Genomic DNA, 25,000 nt, shown 5'->3' with positions numbered 1-25,000 from the left:
TGTCGCAGAAGGACACGGAGGTGCTCAGTTGTGACAGCGGATGCAGCTGCTGCGGGCACAGCTGGCGTTTGGCTTCATGCATGTCGATGCATACGGACGGATGCGATGCGATTTCCTTTTTCCCCAGCGACTTCTTCTGTGTGTTTGGCTCCACTTTCTCTTATCAGGAGAGTGCTGTCGCCACCTAATGGGGTTTGTAAAATAGGTTATAGACCTCCAATAGCTACAATATTGTAAGAGGCGATGTAAGAAGCTTAGATCGACACCCCCCCGTCAAAAAAACAATTTGGAGTTACTGACGCCATTTGGCGTCGCTGGCAGCCTACGGTAAATTTCTAATGACGCCATATGGCGTCGCTGGCACTCAATGTGTTAACATACACAAATAGTGTAGTAGCTGTACTGTACCGCACTGTAGATGCTACCATTATGTATGTCTAATGTTTAATTGTATGTTTAATTAGGTATATGCTATTTGCACCTGTACGTCAAATACGTCGAATTTAAATGTTTAAGTACGTCCAAAGTATGCACATGACATGTGCACCTATGTGCAGTGAATATGCCACTGTCTCTGACTTGTCTTATCACTCTACTGCCTTATTGCTTGTTGTGTCTCTTGTTGTTTTTGCACTCATATGCCCTGTTATATTTGTACTATGTTGTAAACGGAGTTCACAGCACAAGAATTTCACACGTGATACTTGTACTACGGAGTGACAATAAAAATCTTGAATCTTGAACCTGGATGGAAAACACAACACAAACAGAGCCTCACACCTGGATGGAAGACACAACACAAACAGAGCCTCACACCTGGATGGAAGACACAACACAAACAGAGCCTCACACCTGGATGGAAGACACAACACAAACAGAGCCTCACACCTGGATGGAAGACACAACACAAACAGAGCCTCACACCTGGATGGAAAACACAACACAAACAGAGCCTCACACCTGGAGTGGGGAATCACAGCTCCGTGCTGCTGCTGCTCTGTAATCATTCTCACGTGCTGCAGGAGTTTCCACACAACACGAGTCGACACACTTCAATGCACGGACACACATCCCCTGACCCCCGAAGACTCTCAGACAAAGGGAGGAAAATCGAAGCCAAACTAAAGAAATTGAGACAATATCACAGCCTGGATGTTTAACAACCACACCCTGAGCTCTGGCTTTTCATTCATTCAACCAATCAGGATGCTCCTGGGGACAGGCGCGCCCCCCCCCCCACACCCCCGCCTTTCCTGACCTTACATCACATCACGTGTGGGGTCATATGAGGTCAGCCGATTGTCATCTAGCAACTTTATATATTCAGCCAGGGAAGTGACTGAATAATTCTGCATCCATGTATTCAATAGTACTCCAGGTCCATTGTTCTCTGTATGACCACGGTCAACTGCAGTCCTTACTGTCCATGTTTACAGTTAGAAGCTAACTTACCTGAGCCTTAACTTTTGAACCTTCAGTAAGCATGAGGAGGCTTTCAGCAAATGTGTGGATGTCAGTTTTGGATAGATTATATTTAAAAGAGAACTTTACCACTTTTCAACCAGCTCTCTATCTATCCAAAATTGGGATATAGTGTGAAAAACAAGTTTTCTTAATGCTTTCTCTGTCTCCAGAATGGTTGATGCTAGAATGGATCGGCCCAGAGGGACCTAACCCCACCTGCTCTGACCCTAACTCAAACCAATCATCACTGCCCATGGCTTAACCCAACCAATCATCACTCCTTATGTCCCCCTGGCCGATTCATTCTAGCATTGAACCTTCAGAATCTGCTGTACTTCCTCGTTAGCCTGGGTAAACCCAGCCTCCACGTGACCTCTATCTACCTGGATAGAGGTCACGTGGAGGCTGGGTTTACCCAGGCTACTTCCTCGTACCAGTGACATGACTGACGGTAGTGTGAAGCTGTGCCGGCTCGCATGGCTGTTATTCAAGCTATATATTGTATTTACTCATTTTTGTATGCATGCATCCATGGCATTAACGAGCATTAACGAGCCATAGCAGGTGGTGGGGGCGGAGTTTCAGCCAGCAGATGAACGGCGAGCTCTCGGTGCAGGCAACATGGATGGAAGGTAGACACCGTTCTGCATACAGCGCTACCCACATTGTAATGATACAAAGCTGGTTGAAAAGCGGTGAATAGTTCCTTTAAAGTAATCATCTGCAATATCTATATAAGTCAATGTTTGTTTTGCTCGTCTCTCCAAAGAATTGATCCAATTCAATAGTGATTCAACCTATACCCAGGTCATAAAGCTTTTACATTGGCTGTTCTAAACAGCTGGTGTCGGGTGTAGAAGGACTGTGTACAGTAGTTAACATGAGCAGTGATAGCCAGCCACCATGGCTGAACAGACAAAGAAGAGAGCGCCACCTACAGAAACTCCAACTCCAACAGGAAATCCAAGGAAAAAGACGTCACAATTAATTACAGGTCAAAACAAGGTAACATATTTGTTACTGACTGCATCATTGTTTACTGTTGCCTTGCTTCAGATTAGCTTTGGTCTACTACAGCAACTCGAACATTCCATTCTTTCAAACTTCCTCCATTCCTGAGGCTCTGAGTGAGGCTCTAAAATTATCTGCCCCAATCATTCAAATTGCTACGCTTTGTTCCACAGGACTGAGGGTTATGTCTTCAGCTAAACAAGCCACCGTGTGCAACAAGCAAGCAAGGAGCCTGATGCAAAGGGGTGGGAAGCTAACCTGTAAACTGTCCAGGATGATGCGCAGAGACTGGACTTGTCTCCTGACCGCCTTGGAGAAGCGCTCGTATGTGGCAGCGTCATACTCACTCATATCAATCTCCTTCAGCCTGAGAGGAAGACAGAGAGATGGGGAGAGAGGGAGAGATGGGGAGAGAGAAAGAGAGGAAGAGAGAGAGGCAGAGAGATAGGGGGAGAAAGAGAGAGAGGGAGAGAAAGAGAGAGAGGGAGAGAAAGAGTGAGGGAGAGAGGGAAAGAGAGGGGGAGAGAGAAAGAGAGGCAGAGAGAGAAAGAGAGAGAGGGGGAGAGAGGAAGAGAGAGGGAGAGAGGGCAATAGAATAATAGGCATGAGTTGATTTGATCTAAACTAGACCAAGCAGCCTTTGTAAAAAAACATACAGTATGTTATGCACGTTTTACTTTTCTTTTCCACTGCTGGAAACTGTGGAGGCAATGATAGCATTATTCTACTACTATTCTAATAGGACGAATCAGCGTGACGTCACTTGACACCCAGAAATGCGGAACCCCGCGGAAGTTATGAGTTGTGCCAAACAAACATTAATATCTCAACATCACATCGCTTATATTTTGACATTCTGAGTGAGAGCAGAAGTAGCTCAAGAGTTTAATGTATAATATATGCATGTCGTATTAAAGTTGTGTGAACTGTCGCAGTTTCTAAAATGTAAACAGAGTTAACTGGCTAGAGTCAGACATTCAAGCCTCGCGCCACTTGGGCTCCATAGGGTTCCATTGCCGTTGCCACCCAGTGACACGGTTTGTTTACCAAAATGCTGCTCGGCTGATCCCTCGTATTGAACAGTAGGTCTTTCATATACACTGTGCTTTAAGGGAAGAAGTCCTACCATCCAAACTGTATCTTATCATTTTTCTATTGAATGGAGACTCTGACTTCAGTGTGGGAAAGCGACCTTGAGACGAGAGACCTCTAAGAAAAGTTATATTTTTATAACAGCAGGATGAAAGGGCTATCTGTTTGCCCCATGCAGCTGGATATTACCTATGAAAGGCCAGACAGACTGTTAGGCTGGCTTTATATAGTGAACTAATTTAGTTGCAGGTTGCAGATTGCATGAGACATCATTTTCATGCAACTTGACATTTACACGTTTTCTAGCTGGACATAATATCAATTTGGACGTGTTGTATCGGGTTTCTTCTGCCACTGGCTGGCTACTTCCTTTCATTAAGGCTGTCCCAGAGAATAGGAAGAGAGACATCAGTGCATTCATAGCCTACTTATCAGCCTTTTGATTGGCTGTTGCATGAAACTAGTTTCACAAAGTTGAGAGTTTTGCAACTGTTGCAGCTGAGTTTCAGACAAGCTTCAAGTGCATTGCAGAGGGCTTTAGGCCATGCAAATCATTTGCAACTTAGTTTGACCTCAGTTTCAACCAACTGTGTAAAGCCAGCCTAATACTTTGCATTGTGCTGTCCAACCTTGTTGGGTACATTTTGCCTCTTTGCAAACATAATTAAACTCTGTTCTCCAAGTCGGTTTTATTCAAACAAAATTGCCACCTAAGGTGAGAATGAGTTTGACAGAAACAGGTAGACAGAGAGCGAGGGAGAGAGAGAGAGAGAGAGAGAGGAAAGAGCTCTGGACACCTGTGGAGAAACTGACACAGAGGTCAGTGTTGTTAAACATTGAGCACTGTGAGTGTGCGCGCGTGTGTGTGTGTATGTGTGTGTGTGTGTGAGTTCCCTCCAAAACACACCTGTGGAACTCGGTACAGGTGGGCTGTGCATCACAAGGTGAGCTAATCTGTATAATCTCACTGCAGGTAGTATCGTTTGCTGACCTACCACATCACACACATGCACACACACGCACAACGCACACACACACACGCACACACACACACACACACACACACACACACACACACACACACACACACACACACACACACACACACACACACAGATGCCATGCCAGCAACAATAATCTATGTAAATAAGGTGCAGGTAAGACCCTTGCTACACCCGAGGCTGATTCAGTGTGTGTGTGTGTGTGTGTGAGAGAGTGAGAGAGAGAGAGAGAGAGAGAGAGGGGGGGGGGGAGAGGGAGAGGGAGAGAGAGAGGGAGGGAGAGGGAGAGAGGGAGGGAGGGAGAGGGAGAGAGAGAGAGAGAGGGAGGGAGAGGGAGAGGGAGAGAGAGAGAGAGAGGGAGGGAGAGAGAGAGAGGGAGGGAGGGAGAGAGAGAGAGAGGGAGGGAGAGGGAGAGGGAGAGAAAGAGAGGGAGGGAGAGGGAGAGGGAGAGGGAGAGAGAGAGAGAGAGGGAGAGGGAGAATAGATGGTAGGATTCTCTCCCAGGTGTTTGAAGCCTCGGGTGACAGCCAGACCGTGACAGAGATAGAGAACAGTGACTTAAAACGGAGGGAGGGACACTTTGGTGATATGTGTCATGGCTTGCAGCAGACTGGTGAGTGTGTGTGTGTGTGTGTGTGTGTGTGTGTGTGTGTGTGTGTGTGTGTGTGTGTGTGTGTGTGTGTGTGTGTGTGTGTGTGAAAAAGAGATTAGCGTTAGAGGGGCGTATTGTGTAGACTGCGTTTGCATCAGCCATGCAATCAGCCAGGCCCTCCTTTGTTATGTATTACTGTTTCAAACACACAGTCACACACACACACACACACACACACACACACACACACACACACACACACACACACACACACACACACACAGTAGATATCTACCACTATGATCTTTATGCTGGCTGCAACAGGTGTGTATTCAACTAAAATACATTCTCACTGTTGCTGAGGAATATTGAAAGAAAAATGTATTTTGCATAATTGTACTACTCACCCTGTTACAGTCATCTAACCATGCAGCCAACAACAACAACAACAACAAGTCATTCCAAGGTGAAAAAAGGAAATGAAAAACAGTCCAGTTATTTAGACCGACACATAGTTTGCCTGTCTGTTCCTCTGCCTCGTACACCACATCATCTCAGCCAACAGAGGAGTGCATGGCAATGCGGCTTCCACCACACATTCCAATGTGTATATAAATGTGTGTGTGTGTGTGTGTTTGTGTGAGAGAGTGTGTGATAGTGTGTGTTTGTGTGTGTGTGTGTGTGTGTGTGTGTGTGTGTGTGTGTGTGTGTGTGTGTGAGTGTGTGTGTGTGTGTGTTTGTGTGTGTGTGTGTGTGTGTGTTTGTGTGTGAGTGTGCGTGTGTGTGTGTGTGTGAGTGTGTGAGTGAGTGAGTGAGTGTGTGTGTGTGTGTGTGTGTGTGTGTGTGTGTGTGTGTGTGTGTGTGTGTGTGTGTGGGGTGTGTGGTGTGTGGTGTGTGGTGTGTGTGTGTGTGTGTGTGTGTGTGTGTGTGTGTGTGTGTGTGTGTGTGTGTGTGTGTGTGTGTGTGTGTAGGGCCAGTTCCAGAACAAGATGACTAGGGATGCATCCTAGATAGGAAGGGGTGCACATGCACGGGCCGACCCGGGTGGCCAAATTTGACATGTTATTTTACTAAAGATAATGCATTTTACCATCATTTAAAGTAGAATGATACCAGCCAAACAAGAATATTTCAAGTGTTTCAAGTGCTTTACTGAAATATTTGGAGCATATAATGATAATACAATTATCTCAACCTTAAAAGGTTACATATAGGTGCCAAAAAGCCATAAATTCACATCAAAGAAGAAAGAAAAACAACAATTATAATTATAGTTTAAACAATAAGTGTGCAGCTGCAGCATTTATAAAAAAAAATAAAAAAAATGTACCACTCTTTGAGCATGCAGACAATTAAAATAAGGGTGCAATGCGTGCTTTTGCACCCCTGTAAAACCGGGCCTGGCGGGTGGTGTGAATGGCCTCGCCTGTTAACAAGGATGCCTAAAAGAAAATTGTGTGTTCAGCGTAGGTAGAGCTTAGCCTAGGTAAACCCAGCCACCACGTGACCTGCTCTCTCAGTTCCCAGTCAGGTCTGAGAGCAGGTCACGTGGGGGATGGGTTTACCCAGGCTAGGTAGAGCTTAGGTTGAGCGTTGCTTCCGCTTCCTGTGTGAACGGGGGCTAAAGCGCAAATTATGCTCGTGCGAAATTTCCGGCGCTGACTCGGCGGAGGGGGCGTGCAGCTCCTCGAAAATGTGACTCCGCATTTGACCCGGCTCATGTTCAACCTAAAGTCTAAAGTCGTTATAAACCCCAAAAATCCTACTAATCATAGTTTGTTCTTCATTTTAATAAAGAGCTACTCAAGTTTATTTATTATCTCCGTGAGGAGATTATGAGATTGTCGCTGTCAGTGCGTCTGTCTGTCTGTGCGTCTGTGCGTGCGTGTGTTCCTTGTGTGTTCCTCCCGGATCTCGAGAACCGTTCGTCGGATCTACTTCAAACTTTGGGAATGTACTAAGGAGTACGTGATGGAGTACAGTGACCTGTTTTCGTGCAATTCGGTATAGCGCCACCTACTGGCAACACAGTGCGTGTGTTCCTTGTGTGTTCCTCCCGGATCTCCAGAACCGTTGGTCGGATCTACTTCAAACTTTAGGAGTGTACTAAGGAGTACGTGACGGAGAACAGTGACCTGTTTTCGTGCAATTCGGCATAGCGCCACCTACTGGCAACACAACAAGTGGTTTATCTTGAGAACCCCTCGTCCGATCAACTTCAAACTCGGGGAGTGTGCTTAGGGGGACCCAACGGAGTGCAGGGAGCTGAATTCCAGGCAATTCGGCATAGCGCCACCTACTGGCAACAAATAAAACATCTTGCAATTCGCCTTAGCACCACCTACTTGCAACAAAAATGCTTATCTCAACAACTCTTTCCCGGGGTTTCTTCGAGAAAATTCCGCCCACACAGGGGTGCCGACAGGCCGCAGAGCCGACAGGACGCAATGCCGATAGCCCACAAGCAGAACCAGCTCATGAGCGAGGCGGCGTGCAGCGTGTCGGTGGACCGGCTGGAGCTAACCTCTCCCAGCCCCCACTCCAAACCTAACCTCCCCCCATGCCTAAACCTAACCTCCCCCAGACCCTAACCCAAAACCTAACCTCTCCCACCCCCCACCCCTAAACCTAACCTCCCCCAGACCCTAACCCAAAACCTAACCTCTCCCACCCCCCACGCCTAAACCTAAGGTCGGCATTGCGGGTGGTCGGCATAGCGGGTGGACACCCCACACAGGTGCAAGAGAGGTGACCTGTAGCTAAAAATAGCAAAGTATCAAAACATACTGTCAACTCTGAGTGAACTTTCATTGTGTGTGTGTGTGTGTCAGAATGCAATGTTTACTAGAAAATACCAATATGACTAACATTTTCAAAGAAAGAAATTGTCTAAATTTCACTTCTGACCCCTTTTAGCCTCCACTTTCAATGGCCGGGTCAAATTGACCCGAAGACCATGGGTGTTATATGTTGATGCAGGGGGGGGTAGCAAATGCATGAAATGTACCATTTTCATATCACATGTTTAGTACAGTAAATGAGCCAAGCAGAAGAAGTTTCATAGAGAAAAAAATATTTTAACATACTTTTCCTTGATGTTGAAATTTTAAAACGGGTCAAATTGACCCGAAGACCATGCGAGGGTTAAGAGGCTCCAAAGTATAGTCATTTTGAATCCCTTTGGAAACAACTGTTATTATTATGCAAGCTCACAGGCAGGGTTGGGTAGGTTACTTTTAAATAGGAATCCCTTAAAGTTACTTGTTACTTGTTAAAAATTGTACTTAGTAACGTAATCCGATTACCACTATTTAAAAGTAAAGTAGGGATTACTTTCAGTTACTTTTGGATTACTTTTTTTTTTAAATCCAGGAATGTCCCATTGGGATACAAGATCTCTTCTTCCAGGGAGTCCTGGTCAAGAGTCCTGGCTAAAACCCTTATTTAACTAGATGAAGCATGTTTTACCATTGATAACCAGATAAGAATGTTTATAGCAACATGAAGTTAAGGAGAATACAACAAGAGTTATTTTTAAGACCACTTTAATTTACGTTATGGGTATTTTTCATGATGTGGAGTGGAAGACGCAGCTTGTTGCTTTAATCTTGAAACACGACGTGAAACACTAAGTGAAAGTAAAAACCTCTCGCCCCATGCAGACTAGAGCAGCGTTTGTCATGCAGATTTTCCACTGCCTGGCAGCTCGTAACGTTCAGCTGACAGCCCCACACACAAGCGCCTTCCACATGGATTCTACTGAAAATATCATTTTCAGTAGAATCCATGTGGAAGACGCTTGATCTGTCTAAACACTGAGCGGACGTAAAAGTGAAATGCTTGTTATATTTCCATGACGTGAATGCACTCGTGGGAGGAGGCACCACAGGCGCGGGTGCCTCTGTCATCATGAATGCTGCCTGCAGCTGCTGCTGTTGCTCCGCCTCGCTCGTCCTCATCTGTCCCAGCATGCATTGTGCTACTCTATTTCCTTACTAAATAGCAACCAAATGAGCCGAAATAGATATAAAGGTAGATCTAAATAATGTGTAATGGTAACACAACCTGCAATTGTAGAACATTTCAATATTGGACCAAATAAAACATCGAAATGAAAACCACCCTATGTGAAACATATATGTCATCCTGGGCCTATATATATCCCTCGTCGATTTAACGTGATTTAGATAAGTGACAGCGTAACGCGCTTCTACTGTCATGTGCTATACTGTGATGTAGGCTACACCGTTTTTTGTTGTTATTTTGTAAAATTAATGAAGAGGCAAGGGCGAATGTAATCCCGCCTGTAACGCCGTTACATACCCCCGTTACTGTAATCTAGATTACACATCTTAAAATGTACTGTGACAGATTACAGTTACCGTTTTTTTGTAATCAGATTACGTAACGGCGTTACATGGAATCCGTTACTCCCCAACCCTGCTCGCAGGTACAGCCAGATGCAGCCAGCAGTCACACCAAAGTGCTAATCAGTTCTTTATACTTATAGACCTTCAGGACACCATGGAGAAGAGAGCAATCATAAAAGGGTAAATTTAAATTGAACTTTCTTCAGCAGCCTACTGTGTTGACAAGGTGTTGCAAGGTGTGACGTGCTTAGATTTTCTGACTGAATAAAAGGCTGCCCAGACCAGGCAGTGCTTCATACCAACATCACACATAGCATGATGGTCGCAGATTGGCTGAACCTAACTGGCCCGTGTGCCTGGCACGGCTCAGCGAACCAAACCGAGCCACCGCAGAACACCTCCACCGGGGAGCAGCTGGACACCGCTGGCTGCCTCTTTCTTTCCATCCTGCCCCATGTTCAGACAGTGCGGGCGCTGATATGCCTGTTTGTGGTGCTGACTCTCCTGTCATTGGCGGTGAACGGATTTACTCTGTTCGGGCTCGGACAGTCTGAGGACCTCTCCTGGCAGGCGCGCTATACCCTCCTCAAGAACCTGATCCTGACCGACCTCGTCCAGACCGTCACCTTAGGTCCAACGGTCATCTACTCCCTGGTCCACCGGCAGACGCTGCCGTTCAATGCCTGGTGCTATGTCCAGTTCTTCACGTTCTGCACCGCCAACCTTTCCAGCCTCCTGACCCTCACCTGCATGTCGTTGGAGCGCTACCTGTACGTGTGCCATGCCATCCGCTACCTGTACATCATCACCCGACTGCGCTTGCGACTCACCGTTAGCCTAATCTGGGTTTTCTCCATCTCTGTCATCTTCATCTACATGGTCCTGCTGCCCTCAGAAGAGATGGCTCGATCAAGCCCCTTCACGGCGGGGCTGCTGTGCGATCCGGTCACGGTGGAGCAGAACTTGGGTTTCCCACGCACGCCTGCTGTTTTCCGCATGATCGCGAGCTCCCTGTCCCTGCTGACATGCCTTCTGCTCCATGCGTTCTCCTACATGAGGATGTACCAGGACGCGAGTAACGCCATGGTCCCGTTCAACCAGTTCAACACCAGAGCGTGCAGGACCGTGCTGTTCTACTGCAGCATGCTGGTCCTGCAGCTGCTACCGGTGCTGCTCAGAATCCCTGTGAATGCACTGCTGGAGCTGTGGAAGCTGAACGGGGCCTCGGTCCCGCCGCAGTCACCTACGCTCCCCGGCGCCGGGCCTGCGGCGCTCCCGGTCTCCGTGGCCCTGCTCCACATGTCCCTGCTGGTCATGTCAATGGTGCCGCCCTGCATCAACCCGCTGGTCTTTGGGCTGAGGAACCGAGAGGTGAGGCAGGCACTACCCAGGCTGTATTGCTGGTGTGTAGATGAGAGGAGGAATATGGATGTCATCCCGGCTGAGAACCCTGCACCTCAGGCGAATGGACTGCCCATGCCACTCAGGCAGGACGAAGAGCAGGTTTAGTCAAGGTTTCGATAGAATGTGTATAAGCATACTGTTCTGGGGAGGATGTGTATTATAGCATACTGTGCTGGGGAGGATGTGTATTATAGCATACTGTGTTGGGGAGGATGTGTATTATAGCATACTGTGTTGGGGAGGATGTGTATTATAGCATACTGTGCTGGGGAGGATGTGTATTATAGCATACTGTGTTGGGGAGGATGTGTATTATAGCATACTGTGTTGGGGAGGATGTGTATTATAGCATACTGTGTTGGGGAGGATGTGTATTATAGCATACTGTGTTGGGGAGGATGTGTATTATAGCATACTGTGTTGGGGAGGATGTGTATAAGCATACTGTGCTGGGGAGGATGTGTATTATAGCATACTGTGCTGGGGAGGATGTGTATTATAGCATACTGTGTTGGGAAGGATGTGTATTATAGCATACTGTGTTGGGGAGGATGTGTATTATAGCATACTGTGTTGGGGAGGATGTGCATTATAGCATACTGTGTTGGGGAGGATGTGTATTATAGCATACTGTGCTGGGGAGGATGTGTATTATAGCATACTGTGTTGGGGAGGATGTGTATTATAGCATACTGTGTTGGGGAGGATGTGTATTATAGCATACTGTGCTGGGGAGGATGTGTATTATAGCATACTGTGTTGGGGAGGATGTGTATTATAGCATACTGTGTTGGGGAGGATGTGTATAAGCATACTGTGCTGGGGAGGATGTGTATTATAGCATACTGTGTTGGGGAGGATGTGTATTATAGCATACTGTGTTGGGGAGGATGTGCATTATAGCATACTGTGCTGGGGAGGATGTGTATTATAGCATACTGTGTTGGGGAGGATGTGTATTATAGCATACTGTGTTGGGGAGGATGTGTATTATAGCATACTGTGTTGGGGAGGATGTGTATTATAGCATACTGTGTTGGGGAGGATGTGTATTATAGCATACTGTGTTGGGGAGGATGTGCATTATAGCATACTGTGTTGGGGAGGATGTGTATTATAGCATACTGTGTTGGGGAGGATGTGCATTATAGCATACTGTGCTGGGGAGGATGTGTATTATAGCATACTGTGTTGGGGAGGATGTGTATTATAGCATACTGTGTTGGGGAGGATGTGTATTATAGCATACTGTTCTGGGGAGGATGTGTATTATAGCATACTGTGTTGGGGAGGATGTGCATTATAGCATACTGTGTTGGGGAGGATGTGTATTATAGCATACTGTGTTGGGGAGGATGTGTATTATAGCATACTGTGTTGGGGAGGATGTGTATTATAGCATACTGTGCTGGGGAGGATGTGTATTATAGCATACTGTGTTGGGGAGGATGTGTATTATAGCATACTGTGTTGGGGAGGATGTGTATTATAGCATACTGTGTTGGGGAGGATGTGTATTATAGCATACTGTGCTGGGGAGGATGTGTATTATAGCATACTGTGTTGGGGAGGATGTGCATTATAGCATACTGTGCTGGGGAGGATGTGTATTATAGCATACTGTGTTGGGGAGGATGTGTATTATAGCATACTGTGTTGGGGAGGATGTGTATTATAGCATACTGTGCTGGGGAGGATGTGTATTATAGCATACTGTGTTGGGGAGGATGTGTATTATAGCATACTGTGTTGGGGAGGATGTGTATTATAGCATACTGTGTTGGGGAGGATGTGTATTATAGCATACTGTGCTGGGGAGGATGTGTATTATAGCATACTGTGTTGGGGAGGATGTGTATTATAGCATACTGTGCTGGGGAGGATGTGTATTATAGCATACTGTGTTGGGGAGGATGTGTATTATAGCATACTGTGTTGGGGAGGATGTGTATTATAGCATACTGTGCTGGGGAGGATGTGTATTATAGCATACTGTGCTGGGGAGGATGTGTATTATAGCATACTGTGTTGGGGAGGATGTGCATTATAGCATACTGTGCTGGGGAGGATGTGTATTATAGCATACTGTGTTGGGGAGGATGTGTATTATAGCATACTGTGTTGGGGAGGATGTGTATTATAGCATACTGTGTTGGGGAGGATGTGTATTATAGCATACTGTGCTGGGGAGGATGTGTATTATAGCATACTGTGTTGGGGAGGATGTGCATTATAGCATACTGTGCTGGGGAGGATGTGTATTATAGCATACTGTGTTGGGGAGGATGTGTATTATAGCATACTGTGTTGGGGAGGATGTGTATTATAGCATACTGTGTTGGGGAGGATGTGTATTATAGCATACTGTGCTGGGGAGGATGTGTATTATAGCATACTGTGTTGGGGAGGATGTGTATTATAGCATACTGTGTTGGGGAGGATGTGTATTATAGCATACTGTGTTGGGGAGGATGTGTATTATAGCATACTGTGTTGGGGAGGATGTGTATTATAGCATACTGTGTTGGGGAGGATGTGTATTATAGCATACTGTGTTGGGGAGGATGTGTATTATAGCATACTGTGCTGGGGAGGATGTGTATTATAGCATACTGTGTTGGGGAGGATGTGCATTATAGCATACTGTGTTGGGGAGGATGTGCATTATAGCATACTGTGTTGGGGCGACTGAGATGCTCATACACTTTGGAAGCCTAGTGTGCATCTAGAAACGTTTTGGATAATTGAGGCTGGTGTGCAATCTAACATATAAGAGAAGAGAAGATAGTTGAGTATGCTGTGTGTGTGTGTGTGTGTGTGTGTGTGTGTGTGGTGTGTGTGTGTGTGTGTGTGTGTGTGTGTGTGTGTGTGCGCGTGGGGTGTGTGTCTGTCTGTCACAGATTACAATAAACAAAGTAAATCTCTATATTAAAAATTTATTTATTTATGGCACAACAAAAGCTTTAGTTTAGCAGATGCAGGTTGCAGAGCATTTTCTGAGACATATTTTCTGAGACCATGTTTTCTCCTCCCATTTTGGGGAGCCTAGGCTACTGCTGTTAGTGACTGTTGTGTTTGTTTGTTTGTTTGTTTGTACTTTTTAATAGAGTGACATTTTTCGAGCCGTGGTTTTATTCTGTGTAGATGTCACTCCGTATATTCATTCCTGTGAATAGTAGGCAGATTAAGTCTTGGTCTGTGTAACAGGACAGTGTGCTGACTGTTTTGGTGTGTGTAACAGGACACTGTGCTGACTGTTTTGGTCTGTGTAACAGGACAGTGTGCTGACTTCCCCCCCGCCCAGCTGGGTGTGTCACCAGTCAGCAGGCTGTTGCTGGCAAGACTCGCAAAATGTGAACTGCTGTGCTTTCTGTGACTCCTGTTGCATAATATTCTGTGAATTTTCTTTTATAAAATATATTTATATTACATAGCTACTGTATAATTCTATATATTCTTTGTCACCATTCTTTCATTGCCTGAACTTGTTTGGTTTATTCTTCTTGTTATCATCATCATCAATACGATGACAATAAATAATGTTAAGAAAAACAAATAGAGTCCGCACACTGGATTTTAAGGCTCCTGGTCAATTTATTTACGTTTCGATCCCAAGGATCTTCGTCAGAATGAAAGCAGGAAGGAGGAGGAACACTCATATACAGTAGAGGACTCAATCCCATTGGTGGAGAGAACAGAAGGCAGGTGAAAACACTGATGCCACAGATAGACCAATTAGTGTAAACATAATGTGTCTAAATATAAGTATTGAGTGCTAAAGGCTTCGCTGCAAAGAAAATGACCATATACACAATTCTGAAGTACAAACCCAGAACAATCAGATCTATACAATACGGTAAATCAGATCAGAACAATGTAGAAATATATATATAAGCATAATATTAGAAAAAAGAATCAATAATAATACATTTAAGAATGAGGATAAACAAATCCCCAAACATATAATAGGAGACAAGGTAGGCCTCAAGGCTAAATAAAGTTTAAAAACTGGTTATTGTTAAGCTAGGTTTTTCTCAAAAGGTCGCACATTCACCACAAGGGAGTAAGTCAAAAGCAGCCTGGGCGACACAAAAGGTCACCAAAGGTCTGCAGAAAAGAGAAACCACAGTTAGAAACCAGCACAACAGGAAAACCACTAATAGTGGGTGAGGTAAAGTCAAAGCAGCCCACACTATTAATCAATGAAATCATTCCTACAAATATAATTCCTACACTGGTAGATGCAGGAGGACAACAAGTAAAGGCACAGGGACTATACAAAATACAGTATAGATGCATATAAAATGAATAGTTATAAATTTAAAAGGGGGGGGGGTTATTTAAAGGGAGCAAAGCTCCAGGGGAATGGACAAATAGACCTATACAGAAGGACTAAGGTGAGTATATAGAATCCACACTTGGACACAACAACTATAAAAAAGCTCTGATGTCAAAAGACTCGTTCATACCCCTGTTAACTGTGTCTAAAGTGGAGATCCAGTAGGCCTCCCTCCTGAGTAGGAGGGAGTTAATGTCACCACCTCTAGGTGGAACCTTCACATGTTCAATACCAATATATTTTAGTGAAGAAATACAGTGTTGGGCTTGGAAAAAGTGAACAGCTACAGGGTTTTTGAAATCCTGAGTTCTGATATCGCTTCTGTGTTCACAAATCCTAGTCTTCAGCGGTCTAGATGATTTACCTATGTATGCCAAACCGCAAATACACTTGATCATATAGATGATATTTGAGGTAGAACAACTGATAATTCCTTTAATTTTGAAACGTTTGCCAGTGACAGGATGATTGAAAGTGTGACATTTATATGTGAAATTACACTGAGCACATCTGCCACATTTATAATTACCATCAGGAATATCAGTTAGAAAATGAGAAGGTGTAGGTTGTCGCAGGTGTGACCTAACAAGTAAATTGCTCAAATTAGGGGGCCTCTTGTAAACGACACGAGGGGGAACAGAAAAGAGATTCTTAAGGGAAGAGTCAGAGCTTAAAATGTGCCAATGTTTTCTGATCGTTTTTTCAAAATGGCGACCGAGAGGAGAGTACTGTACTAAGCAGTTGAGACGATGATCCCCAACACTTCTCTCTCTAGTTGTGAGGCTCTCACTTTGAGAGCAGTCACTAAATTTATGTGAGGCCGGTTGGATCCACCGGTCAGGATAACCCCGCTGTCGGAAACGTGACTCAAGGTCAGAAGAATGTAACTTAAAAGATTCATCTGAACTGCAGACTCTGCGAATACGTTTAAACTGGCCAACAGGAATACCTCTCTTAAGAGGTGTGGGATGAAAACTATCTGCATGAAGCAGGGAGTTCCTGTCAGTGGGTTTTCTATATAAATCTGTACCAAGTCTACCATCATCAGTTTTGAGAATAGTGACATCTAGAAAATGCATATGGTAGAGGTCAGAGGCCAAAGTAAACTTTAAATGTTCGCTACTGTCATTTAAAAATACATGAAAGGCTGCAAGTTCAGTCGCAGAACCGGACCATAGAAGGAAAATATCATCAATATAACGTTTCCATAATTTAATATGCGATAGAAAAGGATTGCAATCAGGGTTGAGAATAATATTTGTTTCAAGGAGGCCAACATAGAGATTAGCATAATTGGGGGCCATTTTGCTGCCCATGGCTGTCCCAAATTTCTGTAGATAAAAACACTTTTCAAAAAGAAAGAAATTCCTGGTCAGCACAATTTCAGCAAGGTGTTTCAGACAAGCAGTACTGGGACTAAGTATAGTCCTCTGACTGAGAAAGTGTTCAATGGCCTCCAAGCCACCTTGGTGTGGGATGTTGGTGTACAGGCTCACAACGTCAAAAGTGACTAAAAGTGAATCCTTGTCTATCGCATGCAAGGTTTGTAAAACCTGGATAAAATCACTAGAGTCTCTCACATAAGAAGGAAGTATACACACATGTGGTTTCAAAAAATAATCAACAAAGGAAGAAATCTTCTCAGTAAGAGAACCAATCCCAGAGACAATCGGTCTCCCAGGTGGGACGGTGGTATAGCTTTTGTGAATTTTGGGTAAAGTGTATATGACAGGTGTGACCGGATGATCAACTTTCATATATTCATATTCATTTTTGTTGATGTCACCTGTTTCAAAGTAGTCCTTAAGTATAGAATGAATTTGGTCTTTAAAAATAGAAGTGGGATTTCCATTTAATTTCTCATAAAAAACACCATCTGAAAGCTGTCTATTAATCTCACCTATATATGCACCCCTGTCTTGTAGGACTATAGCGCCACCTTTGTCAGCAGACTGAACTTGCAGCCTTTCATGTATTTTTAAATGACAGTAGCGAACATTTAAAGTTTACTTTGGCCTCTGACCTCTACCATATGCATTTTCTAGATGTCACTATTCTCAAAACTGATGATGGTAGACTTGGTACAGATTTATACAGAAAACCCACTGACAGGAACTCCCTGCTTCATGCAGATAGTTTTCATCCCACACCTCTTAAGAGAGGTATTCCTGTTGGCCAGTTTAAACGTATTCGCAGAGTCTGCAGTTCAGATGAATCTTTTAAGTTACATTCTTCTGACCTTGAGTCACGTTTCCGACAGCGGGGTTATCCTGACTGGTGGATCCAACCGGCCTCACATAAATTTAGTGACTGCTCTCAAAGTGAGAGCCTCACAACTAGAGAGAGAAGTGTTGGGGATCATCGTCTCAACTGCTTAGTACAGTACTCTCCTCTCGGTCGCCATTTTGAAAAAACGATCAGAAAACATTGGCACATTTTAAGCTCTGACTCTTCCCTTAAGAATCTCTTTTCTGTTCCCCCTCGTGTCATTTACAAGAGGCCCCCTAATTTGAGCAATTTACTTGTTAGGTCACACCTGCGACAACCTACACCTTCTCATTTTCTAACTGATATTCCTGATGGTAATTATAAATGTGGCAGATGTGCTCAGTGTAATTTCACATATAAATGTCACACTTTCAATCATCCTGTCACTGGCAAACGTTTCAAAATTAAAGGAATTATCAGTTGTTCTACCTCAAATATCATCTATATGATCAAGTGTATTTGCGGTTTGGCATACATAGGTAAATCATCTAGACCGCTGAAGACTAGGATTTGTGAACACAGAAGCGATATCAGAACTCAGGATTTCAAAAACCCTGTAGCTGTTCACTTTTTCCAAGCCCAACACTGTATTTCTTCACTAAAATATATTGGTATTGAACATGTGAAGGTTCCAACTAGAGGTGGTGACATTAACTCCCTCCTACTCAGGAGGGAGGCCTACTGGATCTCCACTTTAGACACAGTTAACAGGGGTATGAACGAGTCTTTTGACATCAGAGCTTTTTTATAGTTGTTGTGTCCAAGTGTGGATTCTATATACTCACCTTAGTCCTTCTGTATAGGTCTATTTGTCCATTCCCCTGGAGCTTTGCTCCCTTTAAATAACCCCCCCCCCCTTTTAAATTTATAACTATTCATTTTATATGCATCTATACTGTATTTTGTATAGTCCCTGTGCCTTTACTTGTTGTCCTCCTGCATCTACCAGTGTAGGAATTATATTTGTAGGAATGATTTAATTGATTAATAGTGTGGGCTGCTTTGACTTTACCTCACCCACTATTAGTGGTTTTCCTGTTGTGCTGGTTTCTAACTGTGGTTTCTCTTTTCTGCAGACCTTTGGTGACCTTTTGTGTCGCCCAGGCTGCTTTTGACTTACTCCCTTGTGGTGAATGTGCGACCTTTTGAGAAAAACCTAGCTTAACAATAACCAGTTTTTAAACTTTATTTAGCCTTGAGGCCTACCTTGTCTCCTATTATATGTTTGGGGATTTGTTTATCCTCATTCTTAAATGTATTATTATTGATTCTTTTTTCTAATATTATGCTTATATATATATTTCTACATTGTTCTGATCTGATTTACCGTATTGTATAGATCTGATTGTTCTGGGTTTGTACTTCAGAATTGTGTATATGGTCATTTTCTTTGCAGCGAAGCCTTTAGCACTCAATACTTATATTTAGACACATTATGTTTACACTAATTGGTCTATCTGTGGCATCAGTGTTTTCACCTGCCTTCTGTTCTCTCCACCAATGGGCTTGAGTCCTCTACTGTATATGAGTGTTCCTCCTCCTTCCTGCTTTCATTCTGACGAAGATCCTTGGGATCGATACGTAAATAAATTGACCAGGAGCCTTAAAATCCAGTGTGCAGACTCTATTTGTATTTCTAGTTATTATTCATTTGTCCAGCACCTGACTTCTCGTGGATGTGCATGCTCTCCTGTTTTTTCAATAAATAATGTTATCCTGATGACAAGAAAACTAATGAACTTGGTCAATTGTGACAATTAAAGAAAATGAGACAGCCACCAAGGTGATGAGTTGTGGAGACAAACATTACGTTCCTCCACCACAATTGGATTAAGTGACAATAGCATGAATTGGACATGAAATCTTCACTGTCACAAGAAACACAACTTAGTATATTTTATTTTACATTTCGTAGCATTAAGTTGGATTGCCTCTGGTAGGCTATCTGTTTTGTATTGTAAAGCAGCTATTATTATTTAAACCTTATCTAATGAAGTAGTAAGGAGGGGCAGGACTAGATAAGCATGGCTTCTTTCTGTCCCTTCTCTGACATATAATATGTTGTTTTGTAAATGAATGTGTTTTTTAATTTCTGTTCGAGACAAATAAAAAATTCAATTCAATTCAAAGGGTGTTAGCTCCTCATTCTGGTCAAAGTGAAACAATGTTGGTTAAGGAAGGGTTAAGTAAGGTCAGGGTTAGGTTTATGCAACTAAAATAATTTGGTGAAGGTTAAGTTAAACCTACATAATAGCTCATTTATAGCTTCTCTCCTCACTCTCCCTCTCCACTCCCTGTTAAAAAAAAGCTGGTAATGGTGGAATCAATTAAGCAAGCTTGAAAATTACTTTATCAGCTAACATTAGCAACCAATGGCAGATACATGTCACTGTTTTGACCAGTCGCTGGCTACTTGTGTTCAAGCGTGAGCAACAGGGTAAGGAGGTTGGTGTTTATTTTTATTACTGCTAAGAAAGAAATATGAAAAATTTAATATTTTTCATTAGGCTCTATGACTGAATGCTGAAGAGCAATGAGCGATGAATGCTTTATTTCATTATGATCATAAGGTTGTGAATAATACAGCTGCCAGCTTGGCTTTTTCAACATGGGGACTGATTTAAATGGCTTCAAAGCATTATAATGGCCGTATTCACACTTCACAGGCAGACCTTTTATTAGAACCCTAATCAGGGCCGGTTCCAGAACAAGATGACTAGGGATGCATCCTAGATAGGAAGGGGTGCATATGCATGGGCCGACCAGGCATGTCAAAAATTTGACGTTATTTTACTAAAAATAATGCATTTTACCATCATTTCAAGTAGAATGATACCAGCCAAGCAAGAATATTTCAAGTGTTTAAAGTGCTTTACTGAAATATTTGGACCATATAATGATAATACAATTATCTCAACCTTAAAAGGTTACATATAGGTGCCAAAAATCCATAAATTCACATCAAAGAACAAAGAAAAACAACAATTATAATTCAAGTTTAAACAGTAAGTGTGCAGCTGCAGCATTTTCTTTTTTCTTTTCTTTTTTTTACCACTCTTTGAGCATGCAGGCATCTTTGAGCATGCAGACAATTAAAATAAGGGTGCAAATGCGTGCTTTTGCACCCCTGTAAAACCGGGCCTGTGTGTGTCTCTCTCTCTTCCACAAAAGGTCAGTATTAGCATGCTGTTGAGCTGCAATGAGAACATTATGATAATGTTGTTAGCGGCCTACAGCAAAACCACACCAAAGGCTGGCAATTACACTCACTCAAGTGCATTATGGAGAATTCCACAAAAGCGTTATGTTCTCAAATGCTATGTAATTGTTTAATGCATGTTATTTTCATGAAAGCAAATCAATATAGTGGCTGCTATAGTATTTTGGTGCTGATGGTGCACAAACACACACACAGGAAATACCAACACAAACACACACACACACACACACACATGCACGCACGCACACGCACGCACACACACACACACACACACACACACACACACACACACGCACACGCACACACACACACACACACACACACACACACACACACACGCACACGCTTCCACCCACTCCATATTTTTCTGTCTGTAACAAGTGCTGCTGCAGGGAATCAATGTGCTGGAGACATGTCTCTATAATCATTGTATCCGCGGCTCTGTCTGACAAACTGACAGTGCTGCTAACGTGGATGCTAGTGTTTTCTGCCTGCTTGCTAACATGGACGCTAGTGTTTTCTGCCTGCTTGCTAACGTGGACGCTAGTGTTTTCCGCCTGCTTGCTAACGTGGACGCTAGTGTTTTCCGCCTGCTTGCTAACGTGGACGCTAGTGTTTTCTGCCTGCTTGCTAACGTGGACGCTAGTGTTTTCTGCCTGCTTGCTAACGTGGACGCTAGTGTTTTCTGCCTGCTTGCTAACGTGGACGCTAGTGTTTTCTGCCTGCTTGCTAACGTGGACGCTAGTGTTTTCCACCTGCTTGCTAACATGGACGGCATCTTAGCAAGCAGGCAGAAAACACTAGCGTCCACGTTAGCAAGCAGGCAGAAAACACTAGCGTCCATGTTAGCAAGCAGGCAGAAAACACTAGCATCCACGTTAGCAGCACTGTCAGTTTGTCAGACAGAGCCGCGGATACAATGATTATAGAGACATGTCTCCAGCACATCGCCAACACTAGCGTCTAACGTGGACGCCAGTGTTTTCCGCCTGCTTGCTAACATGGACGCTAGTGTTTTCCGCCTGCTTGCTAACATGGACGCTAGTGTTTTCTGCCTGCTTGCTAACGTGGACGCTAGTGTTTTCTGCCTGCTTGCTAAGATGGATGCTAGTGTTTTCTGCCTGCTTGCTAAGATGGACGCTAGTGTTTTCCGCCTGGACGAGACGACCAGCTGGACCATCGCCACACCAGATAGTGGACCGTGTGACCCCGAAAAGCACGGTTGCACCTCTGGAAATGATAGGCTAATTGAGTCTTATTGGCTGTTTATACTTTCAAATAACAAATATAAATCTACATGCTTAATTATGTCATTCTTCATACTGTATAGGGCCTCTATCAATTGTTTTTAAGCTCAATAAACAGATTTAATATGTGTCCTGAATTTATCCCCATTGTCCTGTATTTGAAATCTTAAAGGACCCGCGTCCTGCAGCTGTTTTGTCTAACGGAAAGCCTGTCTTGCTCTCGTGTAACCTGAGACAACATGTTATCTGAATGACATCACGCAGACCGTCTTGCTCTCGTGTACCCTGAGACAGTGGAGCTGCTCAGTGGCCAGCAGATCAGACTGTGGTTGTACTGGTCAGCTTCCAGGTATGAATGTGTGTGTGAATGTGAACACGGCACTCCTGAAAAAGAGAGCATTGCTCTCAGTGAGACTCCCCCTGTATAAATAAAGGTTTAAAAAAAAAAAAAAAAAAACGTATCTGAATGACATCACAGAGACCGTCTTGCTCTCGTGTACCCTGAGACAAGTGAGCACTGCGAATACTTTGGCAATCCATCGGGGGGCCTCGGGAGTGCTCGCTACACGCCTACACATTATTACTCACGGCGCTGCCGCTTAGTCACTCCAGCAGGGAAACACAAATGCAAAGGCGACGACACATCACAATTATTATTTGAAAAATCAATGTCACACACGCAGACACACATGCTTCACACACACATACACATACTTCACACACGCAGACACACATGCTTCACACACGGATACACATGCTTCACACACGCACACACATGCTTCACACACACATGCACACATGCGTCACAATGCATAATCACTACATGCATATGTATAGATACACATAAAGAGAGGACATATGGACATGTTACACCGACACAGACACTTGGAAGACTCTGGAAGGAAAATCTGTCTCTTTGGAGTTGCCATGGCAGCAGAGTTGACACTCCAAACAGTACAGATGAGCTGAGAGACTTGAGCAGATCTCACTTTCCTCTCTCACACATCATTCTCTCTTTTTCTCTCCATCTCACTCTGTGTCTATAACTAAGGGACAAACACTTCTCTCTGTCTCACTCTGTGTCTATAACTAAGGGACAAACACTTCTCTCTGTCTCACTCTGTGTCTATAACTAAGGGACAAACACTTCTCTCTGTCTCACTCTGTGTCTATAACTAAGGGACAAACACTTCTCTCTGTCTCACTCTGTGTCTATAACTAAGGGACAAACACTTCTCTCTGTCTCACTCTGTGTCTATAACTAAGGGACAAACACTTCTCTCTGTCTCACTCTGTGTCTATAACTAAGGGACAAACACTTCTCTCTGTCTCACTCTGTGTCTATAACTAAGGGACAAACACTTCTCTCTGTCTCACTCTGTGTCTATAACTAAGGGACAAACGCTTCTCTCTGTCTCACTCTGTGTCTATAACTAAGGGACAAACACTTCTCTCTGTCTCACTCTGTGTCTATAACTAAGGGACAAACACTTCTCTCTGTCTCACTCTGTGTCTATAACTAAGGGACAAACACTTCTCTCTGTCTCACTCTGTGTCTATAACTAAGGGACAAACACTTCTCTCTGTCTCACTCTGTGTCTATAACTAAGGGACAAACACTTCTCTCTGTCTCACTCTGTGTCTATAACTAAGGGACAAACGCTTCTCTCTGTCTCACTCTGTGTCTATAACTAAGGGACAAACACTTCTCTCTGTCTCACTCTGTGTCTATAACTAAGGGACAAACACTTCTATAACAGGACAAAAAAGGCATTGCACAGGGAACACTCATTATGCTTCTGTTCAGAACGTTGGCTATAGAGACACTGCATGAAATAGGCCACGCCCGTCACGGGGGAAAGCTCTCCGTTCACTTCCACACACCAGCATCATATTCCTTGAATTAAAAGCTGTTGTGTGGTGGGCTGCGCAGACAACAAATGTAAAAAAAATCACCAAAGTTTTTTTGTACTCCCAAGGAAAACAAGCAAGCCATTGAGAATTGTCGAGAAGAAAAATGTGGATGTTGCTGTCAATGAAGTAAGTTGGAGTGTTCATCTTCCGTATATATGATCTTTGTGTTCAACACCCGACCATGCAGGCGACATAGGAGAACGCCAGGATTGGGGGGGGGGGGGGGGGGAAATAAAAAAAATAGAAAAAATAGAAGGCTCTTAAGAAGCATCTTAACTGGAGCGGCTCACTAGATGGCACTCTGAGCCCACCAGTGGGCCACGACTCAGTGGTTGAGAAACACTGTTGTAGAATAACCTAATCATGGTCATGTTAAACTTTATTAAACATTATTTATTTCAGACATGGACTGCAGTTCAAATTGCTTTATATACACAGCATACAACAAAACAGAGAAACACTACAGAATTTAAGCGACCTTGGGTTCTGTGAGAGGTGCTATATAAATCCACAAGATTATAAAAGGAATCCATTCTGATTAGAGGAATATAGCATACAGTAAAACATTTAAAACACAAGTAACCATACATACAGGGGAGATTTTCAAGTGTTCCCTAATTTTAAACACTAAAGGGTACATGAAAGAAAGGAAAAAGGGAAAAACACAAGAGGAACAGTGGACACAAGTATCTCCTTTTGCCTGACGCGGCTGGATCTGCCAGTGTTTTGTCATTAAGAAGGTGTTAAGAATGCCCCAGACCCTTCTTACAAAACCTTCTTAACGAAAGATCATCTTAGCGCTATACCGGTATATATATACATATATTATATGGGAAACGCAGCCTTCTTAATGGAAGATAATTGGAAGATAATTTTAGGCTAAGAAGCAATCGGGAAACACGTTGGCTTCGTTGGCTTCTTATGGGAGCCTTAAGAAGGGTCAAAGAAGCTTCTTAGCGCTAAGAAGCTTTTGGGAAACGCATGCCTTCGTAAAGAAGCAATTGGGAAACACGTTTGCTTCTTAAGGGGGCCTTAAGAAGGGTTAAATTAGCTTCTTGGCGCAAAGAAGCTTTTGGGA

General features: G+C 43.7%; 1 protein-coding gene across 1 annotated transcript in view; it reads right to left on the bottom strand.

Annotated features, from left to right (window-relative positions):
- The window catches only part of vwa8 (von Willebrand factor A domain containing 8), a gene marked incomplete at its 5' end in the record, with an annotated part of 146,174 nt that overhangs the window by 14,446 nt on the left and 106,728 nt on the right, over nt 1–25,000 (bottom strand). The window contains one exon of the mRNA XM_083639135.1: nt 2,734–2,842. Coding sequence (XP_083495261.1) covers nt 2,734–2,842 — 109 coding nt within the window. The remainder of the gene's footprint in view (nt 1–2,733; nt 2,843–25,000) is intronic.

This window comes from Poromitra crassiceps, assembly GCF_964638095.1.
Source record: "Poromitra crassiceps genome assembly, chromosome: 6".
In the NCBI taxonomy this organism is placed as follows: domain Eukaryota; kingdom Metazoa; phylum Chordata; class Actinopteri; order Beryciformes; family Melamphaidae; genus Poromitra; species Poromitra crassiceps.
Note: the sequence above shows the minus strand (reverse complement) of the source record. Positions and strands in the feature narration are given on the sequence as shown.